At 35.8% G+C, this 17,412-nt stretch overlaps 1 protein-coding gene and 2 non-coding genes across 3 annotated transcripts; 2 read left to right on the top strand and 1 right to left on the bottom strand.

Annotated features, from left to right (window-relative positions):
- Positions 1–2,056: 2,056 nt before the first annotated feature.
- Trnas-aga lies at positions 2,057–2,138 on the top strand. Its single transcript has one exon. It is a non-coding gene; the product is annotated as a tRNA-Ser (tRNA).
- Positions 2,139–10,090: 7,952 nt separating this feature from the next.
- On the bottom strand, positions 10,091–12,746 carry LOC121738833. Its single transcript, XM_042131080.1, has 2 exons — positions 12,495–12,746; positions 10,091–10,710 (listed from the first exon to the last, which is right to left on the bottom strand). Exons 1-2 carry the CDS (start codon positions 12,715–12,717, stop codon positions 10,163–10,165), a joined length of 771 nt encoding a protein of 256 aa, XP_041987014.1. The 5' UTR covers positions 12,718–12,746; the 3' UTR covers positions 10,091–10,162.
- Positions 12,747–13,711: 965 nt separating this feature from the next.
- Trnar-acg lies at positions 13,712–13,784 on the top strand. Its single transcript has one exon. It is a non-coding gene; the product is annotated as a tRNA-Arg (tRNA).
- The last annotated feature ends 3,628 nt before the right edge of the window (positions 13,785–17,412 follow it).

Below are 17,412 nucleotides of genomic sequence, written 5' to 3'. Positions count from 1 at the left end.
AAGTTTTTTGCAGACATTCCAATCTCAACTACAAAGAACTTAAATTCATCACCTACAGTTGCAGAAAAAATACTTAGAGAACATGTCAAGGAATGTGATGTCAATTTTATTTTTAGAGATATTGACTCCAGAGATGTTATCAAGACTTTCAAATCAATCAATATTAAAAGTACCACTGATCTCTGGGGTATGTCCACAAAAATTATAAAATCAGTAATTGACATCATTGCCCCTTACCTAGCTTTAGTTTTTAATAATTGTATCGAAAGTGGTGTGTTCCCAGACTTAATGAAGCACAGCAAGGTGATGCCTCTATTTAAAGCTGGGAAGAAATCAGACCCAGCCAACTATAGACCAATATCCATATTGCCGACTTTAAGTAAAATCTTTGAAAAAATAATTCTAAATCAATTACTTGCTCATTTTAACTCAAATAATTTATTACATAATAATCAATTTGGTTTTACTAAAGGTCGGTCTACAACAGATGCAGGCATTAGTCTTCTGTGTAGTATTTTTGAAGCTTGGGAGGAGTCGCAGGATGCACTTGGTATTTTCTGCGATCTCTCTAAAGCATTTGACTGTGTGGAGTATGATACTCTAATAAGAAAACTACACCATTATGGTGTAAGGGGCCCGGCACTTAAACTTCTTAAATCTTACCTTACAAATAGAACGCAGAGGGTGGAAGTTAACTCCATAAGGTCTAATGGAACCAAAATAAAACTAGGTGTGCCACAAGGGTCCATTTTAGGGCCTTTTCTTTTTCTCATCTATATAAATGATTTACCTTATCTTGTTAAAGATAAGCATGAGATAGTACTTTTTGCTGATGACACTTCACTAATTTTTAATGTGAAGAGGCGACAATTTAATTATGACGAGGTAAATAGTGCTCTCTCAAAAATAGTACATTGGTTTAATGCTAATAATTTACTTTTGAACTCTAATAAAACAAAATGTTTAAAATTTATCTTGCCAAATGTTAGGCAAGTACAAACCAATGTACTATTAAATGATGAGAAAATGAATTTAGTAGACACCACCGTATTCCTAGGCATAACGCTGGATTGTAAGTTACAATGGGGTCCACATATTGCGAAACTGGCAGATAAGCTTAGTTCTGCAGCATATGCTGTTAAAAAAATTCGTGAAATCACTGATGTAGAGACCGCGCGATTAGTTTACTTTAGCTACTTTCATAGCATAATGTCTTACGGCATCCTCTTGTGGGGAAACGCGGCGGACATTAATACAATATTTGTGCTGCAGAAGCGAGCTATTCGTTCTATTTATAAGATGTCGTCTTTGGAATCTCTAAGAGAAAAATTTAAAGAAATAAGAATTCTGACCGTCACATCTCAATACATTTTGGAAAATCTCTTATATGTTAGAAAGAACATAAATATTTTCAAAAAGAAAAGTGATAATCATAATGTAAATACTAGAAATAAGAACAAGTTAGCAATACCAATGTTCAGACTAGCCAAAATAAGCAAATCCTTTAAAGGCCAATGTATACGCCTATACAATAAAATCCCAGAAAATGTTCAAAATCTACCTTTAAACAAATTTAAAAAAGCAGTTAAAGAACGTTTGTGTGCTAAAGCGTATTATAAAGTCAATGATTTCTTCGAGGACAGCACACCTTGGGAATAGGGTGGCTCCATGCAGGTTACTTTTCTTTTAATTTTGTTACATAGCTGTAAGCCATAACATTGTAATTTTCCATTTTTTTTTGCAAAAGATGGCCCCGTGCGAGTTTCTTACGCCGGTTCTTCTCGGCGGGGTAGTTCCCGAACCGGTGGTAGGCAACGTAGTTTCTTCGTTCGACTTTCAAAAAGTGTATCATGATACCCATTTTGAATAAAAAGATATTTTATTTTTATTTTTATTTTATTCAACAATATTCAGTGTACAAACCGGCATGCGCAAGCAAAACTGTGGTCAAGCATGCACGTGTGGTAGGCGCCTTACATTCATAGCGATTTTCCGTTGTATCAACGAGGATACCACACTATGGAAACTGTTTATTAATTTCGAGACTCTAGTATCAGCAGTCGTGGCCGAGCGGTTAAGGCGTCTGACTAGAAATCAGATTCCCTCTGGGAGCGTAGGTTCGAATCCTACCGACTGCGAATCATTTTGTTTCTAATTTCATTTTTATATTTTTACAATCATTAAAAACTTTTTCCCCTTTTAAAATAAATATTTAATCTGTTAGTATTGTCATACAAGAGAGGTACGTATGTCAATTTTGAACATCCATGCCGAGTGCCACGGTTTTAAAATCTTACCTCTAAATAGGTAACTTACATAACTTTATAAGCCTATTGCATGAGTGAATAGCATTTTTTTTTCAAAGCATATTGCTTAGAGTTATTAGGCACTTTGAACTACCTTTGCAATCAATATAATAATATTCTTGGTCTTCATCATTAGTCGACATTATCAATTTCAATAAGTAGATCCTCTTGATCTGTTCTAGGTAACAATTTCTGTAATAAGTACATAGTTTGTCGGTTATGAACGTGTAAAAATAAATAAGTAATAACTCTAGCAGAATACGTGCAGAATGTAAAATATATTCGACGGCGAGATGGAAGATGGCTGCTCATTAGCGCTGCACGTGCGTTGCCCATGGCGTTTCAGGGCTGCCACACCTGAATAAATACGGGGTTTGAAAAACTGATGCAGTTTTGACAGGGAAAGAGATAGGAGACACTAACAGTAGATACAGACATAAAGAAGACAGACAGATGATGAGCAGTAGATAATATTATTATCAAACTTAGGGCCTGTTTCACCGCTTTCTGATAAAGTGCCGATTAGGCTATTCACAACTTTTTGACAGATTCTCCATACTTGATCTGTCAAGTTAAGTGGTCGATAGCCTATTCGGCACTTATCAGGAAGTGATGAAACAGGCTCTTACTGTCTGACACACGCGGTAGCCCGTAGTCGGTAGATAGACTGACAGTAGGCAAATAGTAGACAATAGACAAACAGATGACAGGCAGTATACACAGATAGAAAGTCTTTTGTTATATGCAATTTGCAAACAAGAATAAAGAATATTTGCAAGCATATGGCATCTATCACTCTACAAAAACTACCATTTTGTATTTTTTTACATTTTGGCCAAGCCTTGAACTTTGAAGCATAAACTTACTAAGGCTTCAACGGACTAGTATCATTTAAAAAGCCTTGGTATATTGATAACATGAAATAATGTTTGTAACTCTAAAATCTCACTCATACGAGCTACTACAAAATAAATGTGAATAGTATATTTTAGTCACAAACAGTTACGACATAAAACGTACATAATGAACTTGTACAACCGCTAAACTTCTAAGAATTGCGATTGTAAAATGATATTAGTAATCTTGTTATGTATAAAAAGTTTTGTACGTCGATTCGTCGTTTGAACCCGTAACATTATTACACCCTTTGTATTAAACAGTAATAAAATTAAACAAAAAACAACACTTGTGCGAATAAAAACACAATTAGAAGTGAAATGAAAGAGTAAACCACATTAGCCAACTGCCACCCCTAGCGAGGGATTACGTGTGTACCAGGGATTTAAGGTTTCATTACTTTGCTTGCTCTCCCTCAGTGAGGGCGATTCCAATATGGAATAGCTTTTTGGAATATTTCTACGTTTTTAATATTGTAAGTATACTACTTAACCACATATTCAGTAGGTACTTACTCATCTTTTTTTGTAAATATTCATAATTCAACATTATTATTACATAGTAACTAGTAAGTATTTAAAAAAGTATTTAAGAAAGTAAGTATTTAAATTATACGATTTCTAGGTAGATACGCAGTATTATATATTTCCAAAAAAAAAGTATGTCTCAAAACGATTGTTATTACTTAATAACAATCGTTTTGAGACATATAGAGATGAGCTATTTTGTAGTACTTACTACAAAATAGCTCATCAAAAGCTGATCGAAAAATTAAGCACCCAGATAGGATCAATGATTAACTTTAATTTAATGAAGAGTTTGACACAATGTTACATGAAACTTATAAATTATAACAATTTCAATTTCAATCAAATTAAACTTAAGTCATTAAATCTATATGCGGTCGTTAACCCAAGGAAACTAAATTACTTGTAAATAGTAAGAAACTTTATAAGTGCATAAAATGTTGCCCCTCGTCTGAAGCCTAGAGAATTAATAGTAACAAGTAATTTAAGTAGGTATAGGGAGCGTAGCGACGCGAGACCTCTAATGTACAAATATTGCGGACCAAATGAATATATCGCCCTCCGCCCCCGGCAGGGTTGCCAGGCGTCCGGATTTTTACCGTGGTCCGGATAAAGCCGGACTTTTTGGTAACATCTCCGATGGAAATTAAAGGGAGTCCGGCTTTTATATAATAGCATATGGATGCTATATGTTGTATATAAATTACGAAATTTATTAAGAAAATCCAATTAATTACAGAAGATTTTACTCTCTCCTAATTTAATCCTTCCCTGGACTTTCACGAATATTTCAAGACTAAAATTACCTAAATCGATTTAGCTGTTCTTGAGTTTTAGAGGGTCTAAGCTGGTGTGAGTAGTTTTTAGGTTTGGAAATTTGGCAACCCTAGCCCCAGGCCTCCGCCCCCTGGAGGGACAAGTGTACGTTTTGATTAAGTCACTGATATGAACGAATGGTTTTGGAGGGTGAGATGACTTATAAGATGTGGCGAATGTCAAGATTAGCAAAATGTGACTTTGGACTAAGAATTACTTCGTAATAATTCTAAGTCCAATATCTATCCCAAACCATCGTTCTAATGTTACCTCTTCAGTCTTGACCAATTCAAGCGATTACAAATGATGATATTCATATATGATTGCCCATCATCGAAGTACTGTACTCGCAATCATGGCAGTGAAAGATATATTTCTCAACTACTTGGTGCCTGCAAATCCGTAGCGCAAAAATTCCTGGTAATTACTCATAATATCTCCACGCCACCAAATATGTATCAGCAAAACCAGTTCAACAGTTTGGACGTAAAGAGATAAGAGGCAGACAAGCAAACAGACACACTTTCGCAGTTATAATATTAGTAGTAAAATATAAACTTCCAAACGCAATCAGGTAAAAACCAGATGGCACTAACAAGTCACAAAATTCATATTTCAAGTACATTGCTAACATATTTAGCTTTTGTCACGGGCATTATGTAATCAAGTTAAAAAGGGTACAAACTGGAACATGTTTTGTGCAAAACTTGACAGTTGTTCCATTGGACCATCCAGTCCCAAGTGTACCTCCATATGGCGTAAGTGCGGTAAACAACCAGCGTACTTAAACCGCGATGATGACTATGCAGTACTAAATGAGAGGTCATAACAAACTGGTGGTTTTGGAGTGATGCAAGGGCCGAAATAGATGTACATGTGCGAGTTTCCAGTGAAGATAGAGCTTTGATAGTTCGACATCAGTATGGAGTATTAGGTCTTGATTTTTGGTTTAACATAGGATGGCATGTGCATGCATTAGATGGGACAATCGGACAGCAGCTTACTGCCCGGTGGATGTGACTTAATAGCTTATGACTTTTGATCCATTTGTTCAGTAAAAAATTATAAGATAGGATGTATGTCTACGGAGTATACATAACAGAGTTTAACTTCTGACAAGTGACAGGACGTTTATAGTAAACTCTCTTATGGTCCAAACCATGAAACATGAAACAAGGTCACAAGACTTGATTATAATAAGTATTATGATATTTTATGAGTAATGAGATGGCCTTCACAACCAAACGCTTACAAACTATTGTCTATATTGTATGCTATAAAAAAACTAGGCCCTTAATAATAATAGCTCCCACACCGGTTTCGGTGACGGTGGCCGGTTTCATTGAAACCGTGCCAGCTACGCAGGAGTAATTTTATAGTGCCCAAGTGTGTGCGGGCCTCCACTCGGGTTCGAATCTGCACCCTCTAGGAGTGCGAACCGAAGGTTTACTCATTATGCCACTCTGCTGAAGCTGTTTATAGCATACTGACGCTCTGTATGCTATAAACAGCTTCGCAATCATGGTAGCAATCATAATTATCTAAACCCCTAAAAGAGGCCTAAAAATGAAAACAAAAGTATGAAATTAAGTGCGTGTTTCTCTCATACGCAATACCAAATATCGCTGGAACTGTATGGTTACTTCATAATAATTATTCATTGTAATATATATTAAGTAATAAAATCTTAAATTCTTAGGTTACCTACAAATAATTTACCTAAAACAGGCCTAGAAACGTCAAAATTTGTATTAATGCTTGTTTAGAAGGAATTTCAGACACTTTGAAGCCAAGTGGCTTGTGTGGTCATTAGTCTGTATTATGTCTTACAATAACACTGCACACAGACTACCTGCGGTGTCAGGTCACAATACCAGTGGCGCCGGAGTCCGGACACTCGACACCAATTACGCGACTGTACTCGCTTTGTAAATTGACGCTAATATTTGCTGTGAGGCATGTCAGTCATGAATGCTGTATTTTGGACGTTATTGGTTAGAGAGTAAGGTTAACGGTTTGTCAACGACTATGAGTACAGTCACGAAAAATTAAAACAAACGTGCTATAATAAAATACCTAATTTTATACATTGTTGCTATCTATATCTATACTAATATTATAATTGGGAAGAGTTTGTTTGTTTGTTCGAACGCGCTAATCTCAGGAACTACTGGTCCGTATTGAAAAATTCTTTCAATGTTAGATAGCTCATTCATCGAGGAAGGCTATAGGCTATATTTTATCACGCTAATACTAATAGGAGCGAAGAAATAGAGGAAAGTGTGGAAAAACCAGGAGAAATTATTTGAAATGGAGAAATTATTGGAAACCTTTCATTTTAGAGAGGTATAAAGATACTTTGAGTCCCGAAAAAGAACATAGGATACATTTTGTCCCGGAAAAATGTACGGTTGCTGCACATTATACTTTTATGATTTGCGCGTAAACTATTCAATCTATTTTGATGGAATTTGGTATGGAGATACTTTTATGATTATCGCATAAACTATTCAATCTATTTGGATGAAATTTGGTATGGCAATACTTTCAGCCTCGGGAAAGGACAAGGGATACTTTTTATCCCGGAAAATATACGGTTCCCGCATAATAAACTTTGATGATTCTCGTCTAAACTATTTCATCTATTTTTCATCATCATCATTTCATCTAATTTGAATCTGGGACAAGGAATGTTTTTTGTCGCGAAAAAATGTGCGGTTCCCACACAATATACTTTTCTGGTTTGCGCGTAAACGACTGAATCGATGTACGGGAACAACTATAAACTAAAGTCCACGCGGACGAAGTCGCGGGCAACAGCTAGTTATAATTATACTTATTACATTGTTTCCTAGAACATTTTTTTAAATTATATCAAGCAAATTTTTCGTGAGTAGCTTCATTTTCATAAGACAAACAACAATTTCCTCTACTAAAATTCTCGAAAGTGTTTAGATTTAATATTTCGATTTGATGGTCCTAAAATATGGATTGCTCTATTTTATAGCCTGCATCAATATACAAAAAAAAACTGGTTAGGGTTCCGTTTTAGGGTTCCGAGCTTCCGACTCACGAAATTTACCATGATAGTAATACAAAAAAAGTTCCAGGGAACCTGAACTATAATGTTTTCATTGAATTTATTAGAGCTGTACGTAATTTTACACCCTCTTGTGCACTTAGACTTACTATCTACGTAGGTACTAAGTTTAACATACTTACCACACACCTTAGGCGCTACGAATACTCACCGATGGAGGAAATTCGTGACACCAACCCCAACCACATCGTTCGATTTATGAGCAGCATTGGAATGGGAACGGTACGGTTATGCGAAGTAATTAGGAGTCACAACTCACAATACATCCTCAAGGGCAGTCAAGTGTCACAGAGACGTTAGGATACAATGATGAATGACCTGCCTTCAGGACCAAAAAAAATATACTTACACTGGATGACGCCCGCAACTCCGTTGCGCCAAAATTCGTTTATCGAGCGGGAACCGTACATTTTTCCAAGATAAAAAGTATCCTATGTGATATGTCTTTCACCAGGACTCAAAGTATCTCCTTGCCAAATTTCAGCAAAATCGGTTCAGCGGTTTGGGCGTGAAGAGGTAACAGACAGACACACTTTCGGATTAATAATATTAGTGTGGATATTAGTATGGATTGCTGATAAAGGACACATTTAAGTTAACCCTAAAAACAGGAATATAAAATTTAACACCAATGTCTAAAAATCTAGATCAAAATTATGACTGGTAAGTAAGTATAATTAATTAGTCACTGTTAAGCATTTGTGTCCTAACTCCTTATCTAACCCACAGAATTTATTAAATTTATTATTTATAAAAAAGAAATTAAATTTTGAATGCAGTCTTGTTCTAAAATCTAAATCATACCAGTAAGTGTATATTAAGTATGTATATTCTGTGACAGAACTGCACTAACTAAACACGTAATTATTTTGTGGGCTAGTACACGAATGCTTAAAAGCGTGTAATTATTGTTAACTAATATGAAGGCCTTGTAGGTAAATTACTTTATCTGTACGACGCTGGTATGGTGAGGAGTGAGTAGGGAGGACCTCACAGAGCCCGCGTTGTTTGTTGTTCCCACGGACACCCACACAACACTCTCAGTTACATAACTAGGGTTGCCAGGCATCCGGATAAAGCCGGACACAGTCAGGCTTTTCGCTTGCGTGTTCGGCCAAAATTAAAGGGAGTCCGGCTTTTGTAGAGCCTAGAATATATAACTTTATGTAAAAGTCCTACAAATTTTAGACGGTTGACGGACACCTAATGAGATGTAAAAGTATAGAGCTAACAGAAAATCTCTACACGCTACCGAACGTATTGCTATACTAAGTTTAGATTCTATAAGTACTCGATAGCAAGGTTCCGGCTTTTTTGTACTAATGTCCGGCCAAGCTGACTGCTTTGTCCAGCTTATCGGTCTAGCAACCTGGCAACCCTATACATACCTATAGTTTTTAACGACATATTCTTGTTGTTAACCACGGGTTTATATTAACTAAATTAAATATAAACGGTTTTCGAACCCTAGATGTTAAAGCTACTAGTGTGGTTTACTGGTTTAGAAAGTATTCGTTCCTGTGATACTAGCTAGCTACGAGCTAATAGCTAAGTATTACATTTTGAGTGCGTAAAAACAAAACCAGATGCGGACAGGACAGAATCAATTCAAAGTTTTTGTCTCAAGCTTCGGACAAACAAAATAAAACAAAGAGACACGAAGACAGTAGCCTCATAAGCCATTTCCCGTGTGTAATTATAGTAATCGCTGGCTTCGGGCTAAATATACCATTAGCTGCTGATTACAGGTTAAATACAGAAGTAATTAATGATATTATGCAAATCGTTCGTAAAAATTGGATGCAGTGTAATTATTAAATCGTGATTCGTTAATGGTAGTGTTTTGCTGTACCATAAATCGTAATGGCAACCATTTTTTTTACTGTTTAATAAAAGGAAACGAGCAGACGAATCACCTGATGGAGTATGGAGAGAACTCGTAACCGGTGAATGTTAACTAAATAGGTGGTAACTATTAAAAAAAATGTTTTTTTTTCTTTTAGGTCGTAACAGACTTTGACTTAACTTGAATAAATATTTCTGAAGTAAAGAGGAAGAAAGGAAGAATTATAAGACTAGACGTTGTCCCCAACTTGAAATATAAAAAAATTAAAACCGATGAAAATAATAGAAAAATAAAGGCGATTTTCAGATTTACCTACACAGTACACATTACACAAGTAGCTGTTCAGATATTATATCACTAAATTCTAAAACCCGCGTGCTTTAAGTTCGTAATACGTGCTTGTTCTTATTCTAATCTCTAGTCAAACCTAAGTGTGCCTTGTTTCAACCTTCTTGAACACTTCTTAACACTCTGGATCTATGATCATTGATATTATAATAATTATAATTACTTAAAATCTTTATTTTCACTTTAAGTACACTTCAGTTTTTGTAAAACTTAATTAACGAGGGGCTAAAATTATTCACAATCATAAATCACAACAAAATTATTATTTTCTGCATTATAAAATACTGGAATCTTGTTACATTACAGCTTAACAACCTAATACCTAAACATTTAATGAGCTTTTAAATTCTATGATCAATTTCATAATTTCCATTCTTAAGACTAATTTTTGGTCCCCTCTAATCTCTCTTAAAACAGGAGCGAGGGAACGAAGAAATAGATCGTCGTCGTCTTCTGGACCGTGTCTCTTGTCTCGGCCAAAATTTTCATTGACATGAGATAAATTATCTATTTCTACTGTGTAGCTTTTACTTGTATCTTCCTCTCGCTCCTCCTTGATAGTAGTCGTATCTCCGTCCTCCTCTTTTGTATCATCGTCGGAATCGAACATATAATTCGAATCGAAGTCTGAATTCTCCGAGCTGTCGTAATCTTCATCATGTGACTTATTCTTCTTCTTCTTGCTTTCTTTGGTGGAGTTTGACGGTTTCTTCTCCAGTTCACAGAAGGGTCTCAAAAACTGTAACTCGTCGAAGTAAATGTATCTTCTCTTTCTTTTGGTCAAACCTCCTGTAGCTTGAAGTTTGTCTTCTATTAGTTGTCTTCTAAAACAGTTGCGCAAAGACCCCCATCTCTTGAATACTTCTTTTTCTGCAAAAAAGAAATCATTCATTAAAAAATCGGCCAAGTACGAGTCGAGCTCGCGCCGTACCGTTCACGTTATAGCGCAAAAAGGCATATGACGTTTGTATGGGAGAATACCTAGCCTCTGTTGGCATTTTTATATCAAGCTGAAAAGTGCAATAATCGGCCAAGTGCGAGTTGGACTCGCGCACGAAGGGTTACGTACCGATAAAGGGCAAAATAGGCAAAATATTGTTTTTTTTTTTGTATGGGAGCCTCAATTTTTTATTTTATTTTAATATTATTATTAATTATTAAATACACATACAATCAAGGATTTACCTTTATTGAAATTGAGCAAAAAAGACAAAAAAAAACACGTTTGTTATATAGGAGCCCCCCTCAAATATTAATTTTATTTTGTTTTTAGTATTTGTTGTTATAGCGGCAACAGATATATACAATCTGTGAAAAAATTAGAAGTCTAGCTGTAGCGGTTCTTGAGATACAGCCTGGTGACAGACAGACAGACAGGGCCGGGTTTCTTGGGTACGGAATACGGAATCCTAAAAATGACTGTTACTTATTAGAAAAAGCAAAAACCTAATTCTCATGTTTTAATTAACAACGTGTAGAAAAAAAGGTAGAATTCTTATTCCATATAAATCGTAATACACTCAGCAATTACTCTAAAGTCTAATAAAATCTGTGATAAATGTTAATAATAATTAATTTTACTTCATTACTGGTAACTATAGGTCTACCAGGATCTGATGGCAAAAAGTGAGAAATAAAATTGACTCTAGCAATACCGGGGTAATCGGAATAAAATATTTTGATCCTTTTTTTTCCTTATAGCGGCTGATTCTATGTGTGAAACATACAAATATAAAAATTTATCCAATGGTTAAGAATATTTTTTTTAAATTTGCTATCCAAATTTGCCATCTGATGGCAAATTTGGATGGCATGGCAATTCTGGTAGACGTAAGCTTATTATCTGACAGCTACGTAAACATTACATTGTGATGAGTGCTACAAGTTCTTATCTCAGTGTAAAAGTAAATAAGTACACAATAACCAAGGTATGAATAGTTAAGTGCGTGACGTCCTTAGAAACGAGGTCAAAGAACATTAAGTACTATTCTTTTTTTTTATGAAATAAGGGGGCAAACGAGCAAACGGGTGACCTGATGGAAAGTAACTTCCGTCGCCCATGGACACTCGCAGCATCAGAAGAGCTGCAAGTGCGTTGCCGGCCTTTTTAAGAGGGAATAGGGTAATAGGGGAGGGTAGGGAAGGGAAGGGAATAGGGTAGGGTAAACTCACTCACTCGGCGAAACACAGCGCAAGCGCTGTTTTACGCCGGTTTTCTGTGAGAACGTGGTATTTCTCCGGTCGAGCCGGCCCATTCGTGCTGAAGCATGGCTCTCCCACGTTATATTCTGCTATTTTATTTTAACTTTAATACAACTTCGATCCAGTTCGGTTCTCATCAAACATTAAAATATATATACCTATAGGTAACTAATCGCACAAACAAACATCAATTACAAGATATTTTTGGAGTTTTGACCAATCAAAACGCGTTAGTCGTTCTTACTTCTAACATTGGCGAATAACCAAGGAGCCATTTACAAGTAGAAGAAGAAGTAGAACGCATGTGACGTCACTTTGACATTTCACAACAATACAGTTCTTTTATTTTGTTGTTTTATCAAACCGAAACATAATTAAAAGTAAAACATAATAAAGCATTTTTAACGTTGAATAATGGATTATAATATCAGAATCGACGTAATCAAACTTACCACACTTCAGTTTGCTGACGCGTGTGAGGGAATTCCACACGGCCGGCGTATAAACCTCCTTGCAGACTCCCTTCCACAACCGCTTCTTGAGTTGTCGATCATGATACTCTTTTTTCGAAGAATCGTAAAGCGGGAAGCGCTTTTTAACAGCTTGTATTACGGATAAAGCGTTTATCCCGGGCAGCGCGAGCTTAGCTGGCCCGAGTACGGTACGGTCCGCCATAGTCGACCGCTCGGCGCGTACTAAATAATCCGCGCACTTGGCGCAGCCGACTCGAACGTACTTCGCAGCTTCGGGGCGGACTAGGCGGCCGACTTTCGAGTTTCGACGTACTTGTGTGCGGTTTGTGCATGTGTGCCGTTGAAGACAACAAAGGGGCAGATAAAACAAAACGATTTGTTTTGGCTTTGGATTAAAACTATGGGTTTTTACTTTTAGTTTTTATGCATGAATAAGCATGATATTATTATTACTTAAATGACTTTTAAGTAAACTACATCAATATTATGTAAAACATAATTTAACACAATAATAAATAAAAACTTTAATAATATGCATATTTCTTTATATTAAAAAGGGTTACAAAGTTTTTCTCTCACGTATTAATATCTATATATTAATACGTGAGAGAAAAACTTTGTAACCCTTTTTAAGAAAATGGGGAAACGTAGGTGCATGAAATTTCGCACAGTTACAGTTTATACGGTGAAGGAGTGCATCGAGCTAATATTATTTTAAAATAATGCTTTTATCATATATATTGTTAACAAATAAAACGTTACACACACTACGACACTACTACAAGGAAAAATGACAGATTTTTGAGTGACAATCCTATACATACGAATTATACTCTTTTATTTATGGTTCAAGTCTGTTGACAATAGGTTGACAAATTGAAAATGGATTATTGTTTTTATATTTAATTTTAGACATAGACAATGTTTACACGGCCAGTCTGAGATCAGCTGAGTCCCAGAGACAAGAATTGAAAAAAACTATGATGAAGTCAATATTTTTTACAAAATATAGGTAGTAGTCCTAATGTCGTTGCAAGTAAGGTCGAATTTCGACCATTGGGCGATCTCTAGTATTAAAAATATTATGTAAACTTATTATTATTATTTTGTATGTCAGACAGTCGCGGTCTACATAATAATGCTGAACATTGTGGGAGCTTTTATTTTTGTACTATAAATTCACCCACATCAATAACGGCTCTGTGGCGCAACGGATAACGCGTCTGACTACGGATCAGAAGATTCCAGGTTCGAATCCTGGCAGGGTCGCGTGATTCTTTTTAATGGTTTTAACTTTTTTTTCATTTTATTATGAGGATTATTATTTCAATAAAGCTACAAAAATGTATCACAATTCACAATTAGGATAAATATCACGTAAAATAACTTGTTTTTATCCTACTTTTGATGTTTACAATAATATTATGTATTTTAATTATACGAGTACTATCGTCTATTACATAATAATTAATAATAATATAATGTAACAGACAATAGTTTAATTAAAATATTGTTGTAAACATCGAAAGTAGAAGGATAAAAATAAGTAATTTTACGCGATTTACGGTCACAGAGACATTTAAGTAAATATTACTTAACTTAACAACATAATTATTAATTATGCAAATTAAAGTTACGTAGTAACTTAGTATAGTAATCGCTAATCTGTGACTAAATTGCTGATGAAAGTAGCAAAAAAGGCCGTAGTCACGGCCGTAGCTAGGGGGGGGCATTGTGGGGCAATGCTCTACCTTAAAATCATAATGCCCTACCTTAAAAATGCCAAAACCTAAGAAAATCAATCAATTATGATTTTTTTTTTTACTTCCGCCCTACCTCTAACCAATGCTGCCCTACCTCAAATCTGACTCTAGCTACAGCCCTGGCCGTAGTATGAAGTAAGTATCTCAACTTTTACGCATTAGCAAAGTGAAGATAAATTATAATGAATTACCTACCTAAATATTGTAGTGTAAATTAAGGGTATAAGATATGATAATACGTATATTTATTACTCTATGATAAATGATAATACTGAGTTTACTCTTTGTTTACTTCTACATACATATTCCATACTAATATAGGTACTTTAAGGTCCGGGAAAGCTTTATCCTGGAAAATGTATTATCAATTATGTACCGTTCATTACACGAATTTCTGGGCAACGTAGCTGCAGGCGTTAACTAGTTATTTCATATTTTAGGCCTTAAAAGAGTACATAATTATTATCAATATCATTCATACGTTATTAACTCATTACTCATCACCACAGATTACTACGAATTCTACCTATTACATGCTATTACAATTTAACCAGTAACACAAAAACTACATGAAACTGTTATCGACAAAGTTCAAGGTCCGCAGTTCCGCGCACAGAAGGCCGGCTATTTATAGCTGAGTCTGATAACTACGACCGAAACATTGTACTGACTATGGTCATACAGAAACCCGGCTTGAAATAACGCTATTGGTGGATATGGTACGTTTGGGGGCTTTAGCATAATTTTAGTAATCTGTGGCTTAAGCGTGGTTTACACGCAAATGTTCAACTTGCTGTTGAGTGGTTGTTGCAGAATGTAAAATAGTAATTTTTGCCATCACATCGACACTCTACTCTTTTACTTTATATAAAATATAATTATTATAATATTATTTCAATCTTTCATAAACGCATAATTTTGACTCTTTTGCACTTGGAAATTAAGGGACCAAAAAGTTAAATGTATTTGACAAAAAAAAACAATCGATGTTGATCCTATGATTTTATCCCGTACCTGCTGATAACAGCTTTGAAACTGTCAACCACTTTTTTCTGATACAGTCCAGTTTTTTGTCTCGTTGTTTGACATCGAGAGATAGGTATTTATTATCTGTGCACACGTGAAGTTTAAGATGTTGGACAGTTAAGACGGTTGTCCACGGCCGCCGTCACCGACAAAAATTCAAATACAATGCCACTTTATGATTGGCGTAGAGCAAAACGAAACCTATATCCTAGGTTATAAAGTGGCATTCAATATTTTGAATTTCGTCAGTGACGACTCGACTCCCGGTGACAGTGGCGGTGGACATACGACCAAAATTTTAGACAGTTAGAGGAGCAAACATCCTGCGCAGACAAATATTGTCCGGACAATATGGCGGCCGGACATCGCGGGAACGCGCTAACCTATCTACTGTAAACACAGTCTCTGTAACAACCTGACATACGTCCAAACATGTCAGAGTTGAAAGAAAGAAGTACATGTAGATTTCAACCCGCAATGCCATATCAATACTCGATAAAGCATTTAATCGAAAAAAAATGTAAATATTAACGACATCAGATTAGAAACCTAAAAAAGAACAGTATTTCCCCACTATTTAATTATTGTTATTATATTTATAAACCTTTCTCTTTAATCACTCAATCTATTAAATAAAACCGCATCAAAATCCGTTGCGTAGTTTTAAAGATTGAAGGGAACAAAGGGACATGAGGACAGAAAAAGCGACTTTGTTTTATACTGTGTAGTGATTATAAACGCGAAAGTGTCTGTCTGTCCATCTGTTACGGGTTACCTCTTAACACCCGTTGAACCGATTTTGATGAAATTTGGTATGGACTATTGAGATTCTTTGAGTCCCGGGACAGGGCATAGAATACCGTTTATCCCGGAAAATTTACGGTTCCTACGCAATAAACGAATTTTGGCCCAAGGGAGTTGCAGGTGTCTTAAGCATAAAGCAGCCTTAACTTTAATTACTTTTAATATGTACTGAATAGCAAATTGGGAGTTTCTTCAAGTATCCGTATGCGTATGAGTAATGAATAAAAGGCTTCTTTGCCTAAAGATTTACGTATTAGAGAGAATTACGTATAAATTTTCACATTTTAGAATTTTTTGCAACATCGTCATCATCATCATCATCAGCCTATTGCCGTCCACTGCTGAACGTAGGCCTCCCCCAATGAGCGCCAACCATCCCGATCTCGGGCAGCCCTCATCCATCCGCTGCCAGCCACTTTCTTCAAATCGTCGCTCCACCGTGCTGCGGGACGTCCTACACTACGTTTGCCTAAGCGTGCTCTCCACTCTTTACACTTTTTGCAACAGCTCTCGAAGAACTTTGAGCCCAAATTTCCGTAGGCGTATTATCTAATGGTTTTGCTTTCACAAGGCTTATAAGTTATAACTTTTCTATAGCTCTACATACTTAGCGAAAGACGCCAAAGAATTATTGAGTTCTTTTTACCTCTGTCAGAACCCTTTGGCCTTAAGTCAATGGCATAGAGACTATTTTAAATAATCCGAGGCACAATAAATTGTTACGTGACAGCGATAATTTCGCGTGACGATGTTCGTGCGCGTCAAGTGCCGTCAAGAGCCGAGCTCATTCGATTAGCATTACACCCCTCGTGTAAGCACGCCTTTATACTATTGTTACATTGATAGTTATGATAATAATATATTATTATCACATAAATTATTATCACACAAAAGGCCTCTTCATAGGAACTTTACTTTTTAACCTTTTTCTTATCTCAACCATAACCTAAGAATTAGTTTCTAGATATGTCGAACTTTCAGCACTAATTTCACGTCTTGTATCAGTCATTTTGTATTTACAGACACGCTTTTAGATAACTTTTCGCACTATTTTTCAAGTCCAACTGCAATTTTAAACACATTAAAAATATCAAAAACTGCTAACTCGCTTACAAAAACGACCACAAAAAAAAAACAACGCGTGACAAAGAATTCAACCAATCAGAAAAGATGTTGTTGTGGGACCAATCAGTGATTCTTTTCGATAATAACTAACGACTCATTTCTCAATCTTACTAAGGCGACTCGCGTTTTCGCGAATACACGAACTTTTGTCAGTAAGGTTGAAAAATGTAATCACGATT

Source organism: Aricia agestis, chromosome Z (assembly GCF_905147365.1).
Source record: "Aricia agestis chromosome Z, ilAriAges1.1, whole genome shotgun sequence".
Lineage (NCBI taxonomy): Eukaryota > Metazoa > Arthropoda > Insecta > Lepidoptera > Lycaenidae > Aricia > Aricia agestis.
Note: the sequence above shows the minus strand (reverse complement) of the source record. Positions and strands in the feature narration are given on the sequence as shown.

What these genes read in the sequence shown, in the direction of transcription:
- LOC121738833 (XM_042131080.1), bottom strand. Translation starts at nt 12,717, where the DNA reads ATGGCGGACCGTACCGTACTCGGGCCAGCTAAGCTCGCGCTGCCCGGG. An exon ending in CGTCAGCAAACTGAAGTGTG is followed by an intron (nt 10,711 to 12,494) that starts GTAAGTTTGATT and finishes TCTTTTTTGCAG; the next exon opens with AAAAAGAAGTATTCAAGAGA.